This window comes from Enhydra lutris, unplaced genomic scaffold, assembly GCF_002288905.1.
Source record: "Enhydra lutris kenyoni isolate GAN:26980312 unplaced genomic scaffold, ASM228890v2 scaffoldscaffold1, whole genome shotgun sequence".
NCBI classification, from domain to species: Eukaryota; Metazoa; Chordata; class Mammalia; order Carnivora; family Mustelidae; genus Enhydra; species Enhydra lutris.
The window spans coordinates 10,307,516-10,318,999 of NW_019154085.1; the positions used below are offsets into that span (position 1 = coordinate 10,307,516).

Genomic DNA, 11,484 nt, shown 5'->3' on the forward strand with positions numbered 1-11,484 from the left:
GTAGTATTTATTTTCTCACTTGTGGGATTATCACACTTTCTCTCCCTGGTGAGAGCCTGTACTTGTCTCGGCATGCTATCCCTCCTTTAATTAAGGTTATTTCCTTTCTTCATTTATTATATGCAAATAAGTCTGGGCTGTTGCCGTTCTTTGTTTTTATGTGAGTGTCTATCTGGTACATTTGCACTGTCATTTTCCTATATTCTTTGTGAGTGTGGTTGGCATCTGATCTCTTTATTTCTCTTTTGAATTTAAATGAATTCATATTAAATAAGTACAGGCCTCTGCCTGCTTCATTATGGTTTCTTGTGTGCCTCCCCGGGCATTTACGTATTGTAGTACATATTATTTTGTTTTAAATGACCAGGCTTTTATTTCTCGTTAACAGTACAGTTAGGATACTATATTTACTTAATTTTTAATATATTTAACCAGCTTATATTTCATTTTAGGATAGTAAAGGGAGGCTTACAAAATATTTGCTTGAATGGGCTTTGGTTTTGAGGCACCTGAGCATCTGCCTTTGGCTCAGGTCATGATCCCAGGGTCCTGGGATCGAGCCCTGCATTGGACTCACTGATCAGTGGAGAGCCTGCTTCTCCTTATCTCTGCCCCCTGCTCTTGCTCTCTTTCTCCCTCTCTCTCAAATAAAGAAAGTATTTAAAAAGAAAAAAATAAAGGGTATTGGTTTTGATAGGATTGAGAACCAAAAGTCATAGATAACATCTGGTATATGGAATATGTTTAGTAAATATATGCTTGATGAACAGATAGAAATAAAGGAAAACTGAAGACCTAAGTCCTTGTTGATAACTGAAGGAGATCTCCATTGTTCCTAAATCAAAGGAAGGTTGTGGTTGTATCTCGGTTCATACATAGGTAGCTCAGAACAACATGTAACAGGGACAACAAAAGGGATTTAGAGATACTGAATTCTATACTTAAAAAAAAGGATTTTATTTATTTGAGAGAAGGGGAGAGAGAGAAATGATGAATCGGGATGGGGGAGGAGGGACAGAGGGAGAAGCAGACTTCCCACTGAGCAGGGATCCGTACATAGCATGGGGGTCAATCCCAGGACTTTGGGATCATGACCTGAGCTGAACTCAGATGGTTAACTGACTGAGCCACCCAGGCACCCCTTAAAGATTTTATTTTTAAGTAATCCCTACACCCAACATGGGACTCAAACTCACAACCCTGACATCAAGAGTTGGATGCTGCACTGACTGAGACAGCCGAGTGCCCCAATACTTCTTTTTAAGCTCTGGTCAACAAGTGTATCTCAGTGTAACAGTTTTTGTGGATCAATTTGCTATTACCTATCACTAATGGTATCTGTTGCCAGCACTGTTGCTACTGGATTGTTTTTTTGTTGTTGTTGTTTTGTTTTTTGTTTTTTAAATTTTTTATTTCTTTTCAGCGTAACAGTATTCATTGTTTTTGCACCACACCCAGGGCTCCGTGTAATCCGTGCCCTCCCTAATACCCACCACCTGGTTCCCCCAACCTCCCACCCCCCGCCCATTCAAAACCCTCAGATTGTTTTTCAGAGTCCATAGTCTCTCATGGTTCACCTCCCCTTCCAATTTCCCTCAACTCCCTTCTCCTCTCCATCTCCCCTTGTCCTCCATGTTATTTGTTATGCTCCACAAATAAGTGAAACCATATGATAATTGACTCTCTCTGCTTGACTTATTTCACTCAGCATAATCTCTTCCAGTCCCGTCCATGTTACTACAAAAGTTGGGTATTCATCCTTTCTGATGGAGGCATAATACTCCATAGTGTATATGGACCACATCTTCCTTATCCATTCGTCCGTTGAAGGGCATCTTGGTTCTTTCCACAGTTTGACGACCGTGGCCATTGCTGCTATAAACATTGGGGTACAGATGGCCCCTCTTTTCACTACATCTGTATCTTTGGGGTAAATACCCAGTAGTGCAACGGCAGGGTCATACGGAAGCTCTATTTTTTAATTTCTTGAGGAATCTCCACACTGTTCTCCAAAGTGGCTGCACCAACTTGCATTCCCACCAACAGTGTAAGAGGGTTCCCCTTTCTCCACATCCTCTCCAACACATGTTGTTTCCTGTCTTGCTAATTTTGGCCATTCTCACTGGTGTAAGGTGGTATCTCAATGTGGTTTTAATTTGAATCTCCCTGATGGCTAGTGATGATGAACATTTTTTCATGCTACTGGATTGTTATTATTATTATATTTTTCAGCTTTATTGAGATATAATTAATATACAACATTGCGTAAACTTAAGAATTACATATATACAAGAAAAAGATAATTCTATGAGGTGATGAGTGTGTTAAATAACTTATTATTGTAGTGAGAACTTTTAAGACCTACTTTCTTAGCAACTTTCAAATATGTAATATGGTATTATTAACTATAATCACCATGCTGTACATTAAATTTCCAGAACTTACTCATATTGTAGGTGGAAGTTTGTACCTCTTGACCATCTCCTCCTATTTTCCCTATCCCTTGCCCCTGGGAACCATCAAAATACTTTTGTTTCTATTCATTTGTTTCGTGCACATGTAAATTGTTTCCATGTGTTGGCTATTATAAATAATGCTGTAATGCACATGTTGGTATGAATATCTCTTCAGGTCCTGATTTCATTTCCTTTGGGGGCATTCTGGATTGTATAGTAGTTCTATTTTTAGTACTTTTAGGAATCTCCATACTGTTTTCCAGAGTGACTGTACCAATTTACATTTCTAGCAGCGCACAAAGGGCCCTTTCCTCCATATCCTTGCCAGTGCCAGTTACCTCTTATCTTTTTGATAATAGTCATTCTAACAGGTATAATGTGGTTTCCATATCTCACTGTGGTTCGGCTTTGCATTTCCCTGATGATTAATGTTGTTGAGCACCTTTTCATATATCTGTTGGCCATTGGTATGTCTTGTTTGGAAAATTGTTTCTTCAAGCCCTTTGCCCATTTTTCATTGGATTATTTTATTTTTTGTTATTGAGTTGTTAAATATTTTGAATTGTTATACCTATGTATATATATTGAGTTTCTTATGTATTTTGGATATTAACATCTTATCAGATATGTGGTTTGTAAATATTTTCTCCCATTCGGTAGGTTGTCTTTTTATCTTGTTGATTGTTTCTTTTGCTGTGAAGAAGCTTTTTAGTTTGATGCACTCTCACTTGTTTGTTTTGGCTTTTGTTGTTTGTGCTTTTGATGCTATACTATTTCAGTTACTATAGTTTTATAGTATAGTTTAAAATCGGGAAAAGTAAAAATAAAATAAAATAATATAGAATAAAATAAAATCAGGAAGGGTGGTGCCTCCAGCTGTGTTCTTTTTCAGATTGTTTTGGCTATTTTCAGTGCTTTGTGGTTCCAGATGAAATTTGATAGGGATTGTACTGAATCTATAGATGATATTGGGTAGCATGGGTATTATAATATTAGTTCTTCTGATCCAAAACCCCATGATACATCTTTCCATTCATTTGTGTCTTCTTCAATTTCTTTTATCAGTATCTTGTAGTTTTCAATATGCAGATCTTTCACCTTCTTGGTTAAATTTAAGTATTTTGTTGTTTTTAATGATATTATAAATTGGATTTTTTAATTTCTTTTTCTGATTGTTTATTGTTAACTGATTAACACAACTGATTTTTGCTTGTTAATTTTGTATCCTGCAACTTTAGTGAATTCATGTATTAGCTCTAACAATTGTTTGGTGTAGTCTTTAGAGCTTTCCATATATAAGATTAGGTCATCTGTAATCAGAGACAATTTTACTACTCCTTTTCTGATTTGGTTACTCTTTCTTTCACTCTTCCTTTCTCTTTCTCTCTCTTTCTTTCCTTCTCTCTCTCTTTCTCTTTTTTTCTTTTCTTTCTCTCTCTCCTTTTTCCTCCCTCCCTCCCTCCCTCTCTCTCTCTCATTCTTTCTCTCTGTCTTTATTCCCCCTTTCCTCCCTTCGTTCCTTCTTCACTCCCTCCCTCTCTCTCTCTTTCTCTCTCTCTCTCTCTTCTTTCCATTCCTCCCTTCCTCCCTCTTTTTCCCTTCCTTTCGCTTCTTCTTCCTTTCTTTCACCTAACTCTCTGGCTAGGATTTGCAAGTACTGTGTTGAATAGAAATAATGGCAGTAGGCACCATTGTCTTGTTCCCAATCTTAAAGGAAAAGCTTTCAGACTTTCACCATTGACTATGATGTTACTTGTGGTCTTTTCATATGTGGCCTGAATTACGTTGAGGTACGTTCCTTCTATACTTAGTTTGTTGAGAGTTTTATCATGAAAGGATGTTGAATTTTGTCAAATGATTTTTTTTATGCATCCATTGAAATGATCATGATTTTTATCTTTCATTCTATTTCTATAACATAATTACAATTACTAATGAGTAGTGTTTAAATAATGTTAAATGAGTTTATTTATATATATATTCGATAACACAAAGATACTTTTCTCTATATTAAAAACTATTTTTAAAAAACATGGTCAATGAAGACACTTTTTGCTTAAGACACAGTTACCATTTTTAAGTACATAGGGTTCTTTATTCCTTTGGACATTCAAGTTAGTCAAGATTTCCTGATAAGAAAGATATTGTCACAATTCAGGATGTTATTTGAAAAAGAAATGTGGAAAAAGATTTTATTTTGCCAGGTCTTAAAACATATGTTTTCATATTTAACTTTCAAATATAATTTTCATTATGTTGAATTTCAACAGATTCTAGCTTCAAATTTTTTATAGCCTTTTGTATAGTTGTGCTTATTAAACATGTCATTCTGCTGTATTTTGCAATGTTGTCTTCTCCTTGATATTAAATTATTCTCAAAATTTCTTCGAAATATCTTCTATATTTTATAAACTAGTCTTCCTTCAGAATTAGATTGTTATGTATTAAAAAGACTTGCTTATGTTCTGTTTCCATAGTCTTCAGAAACATTTGATTAATTGGAATTTGTGAACAATACTAAAATAAATCAACCACAAAACTAATTTAAAAACCTGACCTTTATAAAAAATTATAAAATACAGTGGGTCAGGTGAGCATGTCCAGTGTAGTCCCCTTTCTGTTCCTTTAAGAAAAAAACAATTTGATTGTATTATGTAATAAAGATTTGAAAACAGTGTTAACTTGGTTTGAGTTCAGAGTTTTAGATGAAGAGTAACATATAGCTCTGTATGGCTCCATAGCATTGGCTCCATTAATCCAGTGCTCTTAGACCCAAACGATCTACAATTATTCATCTATATTTCTTGAGAATTCATAGAGTTAAAATTCAACTCTTTAACTGACAAGTAGAACACAGTTGGAATATTTGGTTGCCAAGGTATTGGGAAATAATATATCTGACCGTTGATAATTAAATGCAATGGAAACCTCTATTTTTTTGCAGTTAAGTTATTGTATCCATAACCTTCTAATAGCCATACTTTTGTGCCCTGTAACTCTTGTTAACAACTTGTTTCCATTCCCTACATGGCTAGGCCTTTGTTCAGGAGAGCAAGAATTCCAGGTCATCTTTGCAGAGATTTACCCAATATTCTAGAAATGTCACATTAAGACAAGTACATCTGTTATGATATCACCGCATTTTTGATCTGCTGTTTTAATTCCTCAAATGAAGAACATTGTGGAAGTTACTTCTACCCCTTTGGAACAAAACATTTAGCCTCTTCAGATAATACAGAGATTCCCCAAAAGCATGGTTTTTGAACTAGTAAAATGGTGGTAGGGCACGACTCACCATTGCATGATTTTGTCCAGAACATGGTAGCCGGCACAAATAAAGAGGTGCTAATTCCATCATGCTGACTGTGACTGACTTTTCCTACAGTATTGTTTGTTCATAGCTATTGACACTAACTGCAGGTGTGGACCCTCACATGAAAGAGTATCGGGGAATCAATCTGCCATTGAGTATGTGCTGAAAAATACCCACACAAGTCTGGAGACAGAGCTCCATTTGTTTATGTGTGTAGATGTGTATATGTGAGGGTGTATCCATTCCCAGAGTCTCATTAGCTTCTTTAAATATTTGTGGTGTGCTTTGAGACAACCCACACATTTCCTTCACATGTGACAAGGACACTAGTCTTGATGTTCTCCTGCTCTTTTATGCACTAATAACACAAGAGATAGTGCAGTTCATGGGAAAAATGGGTGTGAAGGAATCATGGATGTCTTCTGTAAGTTATTTTGCCAGATTATAGTCAAAATTATTTTTGAACTGTGTTGGAAAGGGAGGGAGTTGCCTTTCTTAGTAGGAAAGGAATAATAAAAATCCTGAATGTCTTTTGACAGATAATAAAATATATTCTTAATAGATAACTTCCAAATATATAACTAATAAATTCCTTACATTTAGAATTCCGGTTTTTTATAGTTATGACATAATGAGATAATCTGTGCAAATTTGCTTATACTTAGTATATTTAAGTGTTCAATAAATGTTAGCTTCTGTTTAGGGTTATGATAATATTTTACTGTCAGTAATAAGTTTATTAGTAGTAATAAAAATTGTGGCATTGTACAATAAGCCCATTTATAATCTAAATTGCATCAGATATTTCTTGATTTCTAGATAATGTGTTTTAATCTCAATTTAATACAGTTGTAAGGATTTGGTTATGACTGCTTAACCTCTTTAAAAATTCATTAATCATCACTAATTCTTAGATTCAAAATCCCTATAGTGATCTCTCTATGGTTTTCTGTGATGCCAAGAGTTACTCCTTAAATATGCAAGGATTTCCATGAACTCTTAATTTTGGAAACCAAGTAATTGTGGAGGCTGAATTGGTGGCCATTGCCCTTGAGACTTTTGATAGTTCTGCTGTCCCATCAGCATCAGTCTGCCTGAGATGCTTTCTACTATTTCTGCTTTTCTTTAGGTTAAAGCGGTCCTCATTTTTGCTCCCTGAAGCATCCCTAACATCAGAGGAGGGAAACTATAAAATGCCATGAGATTGCTAGAATATCAAAACATTGGTAGAAGCTTGACATTTCTTTCAAGTTGAACATTCAGTGATCACATTGTACACCAATTTTACATTCCAGGCCATAACAATCCCAGAGGTATTTTCATATCTGAGAAGTGTTTTGATTTATATAACACCAAGTAAAATTCTCTATCTCCTCCTTCTCTCCCAAGACCTCTACTTGAAGAAATTTTTTGAGCATATTTCTTTGGAAACACCTGTTACAGTACTCGTTAAATACACACAGCACACTAATCCCGTTAAATTGATCAGAGGATCTGAATACCCAATACATCTTATAAGAAATGATATATAGGACAAAGGTGTTTGAAAGAGGAGATACCGTATAGGCTGGCTTGTTAAGAGTTTGAGAGGGAGCGTAACAGAGTGGAGAGATGGATGCTCATTGGCCAGGAGTAATTGCTGTGCATAAAATGGGAAAAAGCACTAAAAATGAATGTCAGGATGGGGGTTGTTAACAATAAACCTCACTCTTTTTACAGTTTTGCCTGGTATGTGTCTTTCCTTGTTCTGATATCCTTGAGCCACAGAACAGAAAGATGTCCTTAATTCTTCCTTCTTTAAAGAACAGAAAAAAATTTTTACATAAATATTTCAATATAAAAAGTAAAAATTTAAATGTAGAATTAGTCTCTCATTTTGTCTTCTTCTATTAGTTAACAATTGGGTTTCTCTTTCTATTTCTTTTCTGCCTGTGTGATTCAGCCAGGATGCGTTGTCTCCTGGTTATCAGGAGATGATGTAGTTGTGTTTTCGTGCACTGGCACAAAGTGTTTTCTCCAATTGGCCATTGTTTTCTGGAGAGAGGGACTTCTGTGTACCAGAACTAGCACAGTCTGGCATGCAGGCCTGGATGCCACCTCTTGGAACTGATGAGACGGCCTTCTGGCTGATTAATTAGATAGATTTCATAACCCGCCTCGGAACAAGGAAAGGGAGAGCACTAGGCATTAGCAGCATCAAGCTGATATTTTTGCATCTTTCACTCTTCTCTTGCAGTTAGGGAAGATGCCAATTTTGCTTTTGTTGCAATTTTAAAATGCTTAATGAAACTTTAAAAACTAAAAGGAAAACGATCTCTTAAAAGTAACACTGAAAATGAGTGTGGATCTGATCTTTTTATTAATAGAGTTTGGTTTTTAAAGGAATCTTTCACTTTGTAAAACCAGCAGCAATATGCCTATCTCTGTAAAACAGACTCTTGCAGATTCATTTTAAACAGATTAGTAAAATTTATATATTAACATTTGTACAGTACCAAGGTAATTCATTATAGTAGCAGACTGTGATACCCACTTTTCACATCACCTTATAGCATAGTTTACTTGTGATTATCTAAATTACAGACAACTCTTCAACGTATTTTCTTTAATCTTTAGCACTGTGAAGAAGGCAGAAGACTATTTTCATGTTTACAGAAGAGCCCGTGGCTCAGGGAGAAATTGTTGGAGCTAAGAGCAAAACTAAGATAGCTTGACTTTTGTCCCTGCCAGCATGCCCTTGGTGCACCTGATCTGTCAGACTTGCCACAAGAGCAATGATTTCTTTACATCTGTGTTGTTTTCATGGGCGAATACATGAAACAATGAATGGGAGGCTCTAATGTGTTTTGGAGAAATTGCACGATTTTCCTTAAGGAGAAACTGTATCATACAGTGGGTAACTAGAGCCAACTGCTGGACTTTATTGAATCCCCTTCTCGACCACATAGCTGTTGCATGACTCTGGGAAAGGGCACCGCTCTGGGCCTTAGCTGTTTGTTTGTTTGTTTTTGTTGTTGTTGTTGTTTTTTTTTCCATCAAGAAACCAAGAATAAGAAAAGTGTCTATCTTTGTAGGGTTTCTCTGACAATTGAATGAATGAACATATGTAAAGCACAAAAAAGAGTGCCTGTACAGAGTAAGCACTTTATATGTATTATTATTACTATTTAAGAATTGCATTTTTCAGAGTGGATGTGACTTTGTTTTTCACTGCCCCGAGGGTACTCATCACTGTTCAGAGCTGACTCCCCAGATTCTGCTGGCATAGTGAATATTTTTCCCTTAGAAAATCCATCTCTATGTGACAGTGTTCATTTTCTAGTCTTTAGTGGTGTGGGAAATAGGACACTGGATGGAGGTGTTGGTCCAGGTCAGTCATTTCCCAGCTGTGACTTTGGGTCAGTCATTAAACCTCCTCAGGTTCTGCCTCTTTTCTCCTCACGAGAAGGCTAGACTATAAAACTTCCACGTCTGCTTATAAAATCCTGTTCCATGACTGAAGTGATTGGGGTAAGTCCACTTTAAGAAAAATATTAGGCAAAGCCATCCTTGTGCATCCCATTCAGTTAAATCCTGTTATTAGAAGGATTTTGCTATTATTACATAGGTAAGATTGGCAAGTGCTTGTGTAGATTTTGAGGAATAGAATATGCTGTGGCATTTTTCAACATGTTTCATCAGACATCCTGAGGAAAAACCACTCCTCAAATTAAACAGCGTCTCATGGAGCACATTGGACAAAATAAGTGACTTATCCTTTTGCCGAGTCTATGCTTTGTGGAACAACTCTCCAGCCATCAGTGTCAACTCCACATCCTCCCTCACTGTCCCCTGCAGTTCGGGGTCACCTTACCACTGCCGTGAGAATGGAGAGGGAAGAGAGGAAGGACCATTTCCTCTTTCATCTGTGCCCCGTGGGAGTAGGTTCTGGCTTCTCCACACTTGGTCCATCGGGTGCCTTATACACCCGATCATTATTAACAAATAAGTAAAATAAGAAATTAAAAAAAAAGAGAGAGAAAGTCTTTCTCAAGTGCTGATGTTCCTGAGAGCGGATGGTTTCCTGTGATCCTCATTTGCTTTTTGTTTTGATAGACATGCTGAGGCTCCGGAGCCCTTTCCCCCCCACCCCCCCATCACCCAGAAGGAAACATTGTCTTTAGGGTGATGGAAAAGACAGAAGGAATGTGGGTAACTAATAATTTATTAAAAGGCAGGTTGCAAGGATAACCCAATATATAAAAACCCAGATTACTAAGCATAATGGAGTGTGATTTACTCTACAGAAGATGTTTTGCTTTGTAAGCTCTTGTACATTGAGGGGCTGATTTAATTTTCAGTTCTTTAAAGAGGAGCTTCTTTCCTTGTTTTCTCCCAAGCCTAGGAATGCTTGGCCTGGGTGGGACAGGAGTTGCAGCAGTTTCAAAGTCTCAGACCATGGAAAGGGATGGTGCATCATCCTCATAATGCCGAGTAGCCCCCCCCACCTCTGGCCCCCAGGTTATTCCTCATTGCAGGAATCTCAAGAGGCTAGTGGCAACCACAGACCTGATTGGGAAGGAAGGCCCAGGTTGAGGTCCCTGGCTTAAAGAGCAAGACCCTGAACAGTGCTAGAAAAAAGCCCGGGGGTATTCCCAGGCTCTGAGGTTCCGGGTCCATTTCCTCACTGAGGAGTAGCACTAATATATAGAGTAATGTCACTCAGGGTACGCCTGGTCCATAACTTTCTTCTTTGGTATATATTTGTCCTTGTTTGTAGGGCCAAGGAGATCTGTTGAAGAACGCCAAGAATGAAGCTGTAGAAAACATGAAGCAGATCCAGCTGGCGTGCCTGTCCTGTGGACTTAGTAAAGCACCCAGCAGTGGTGCAGAAGCCAAGAGCAAACGCAGCCTGGAAGCCATAGAGGAGAAGGAGAGCAGCGAGGAGAATGGGAAGCTGTGACCATGAGCAGTGCCGACACGCTCACCCAGCCTTCGCCCCGAGGACTCTGGTTTTTCTTTCTGGTTTTCTTTCTTTAAGCTTTTTAGAAGTTCACAAAAAGATGCCCTCTGTGGGGTGTTGGACATAGATATTTTCACAATGTCAGTATTTTAATGTAGTTAATTTATCTAAGTTAAAACCTTTAGTAGCGGTGTTTAAAATTCTGAGATGTGTACCTACCCACGTATGGATGTGGATGGGAGCGTGTGTGTATGTGTGTGTGTGTGTGAGAGAGAGAGAGAAACAGAGACAGAGAGAGAGAGAGAGAGGGAGAGAGAACAAAAGAAAGAAAGGAAGAGCCAGAAAGTGACAGAGAGAGGAAAAGAGATTGAGAGAGATCGAGATCCTATGAAAATCTAGTCTATGTTGCATTATTCATTCAGTAGGTCATTACCTTATCATTTTGGGACAAATTTGTTAATCTGAAATTCTAAAGAGCACTTACTATAACCAGTTACTGTGTTTACTTTACTTTGTCATTCAATTTAGAGATTTTAACATAGGTTATTATCAAAGGAAGCCAAATTTACCAATGCATAGATGTTTTGGTAGATTAAATATAGATTAGAAAAATTCCCAAGAATTGCAGTAGAAATAAAAGTGAGTGAAAGATAAACAAATGATCAGAATTTCTGAGGTCAGCAAAATCATTTCTTCAGTTAGAAACTCTTTAAAGTATTCATTAAATCAAATCAATTTTTAGAAAGTTTTTTGGTAGTTGTTTAATAAGTGTA

At 37.1% G+C, this 11,484-nt stretch overlaps 1 protein-coding gene across 1 annotated transcript in view; it reads left to right on the forward strand.

Moving 5' to 3' along the window:
- LOC111141861 (phospholipase C like 1 (inactive)) overlaps positions 1-10,971 on the forward strand; it is a 355,744-nt gene extending 344,773 nt beyond the window's left edge. The window contains exon 6 of the mRNA XM_022494707.1: positions 10,529-10,971. Within this exon, the coding sequence (XP_022350415.1) occupies positions 10,529-10,711 (183 nt within the window). The 3' untranslated portion in view covers positions 10,712-10,971. The remainder of the gene's footprint in view (positions 1-10,528) is intronic.
- The last annotated feature ends 513 nt before the right edge of the window (positions 10,972-11,484 follow it).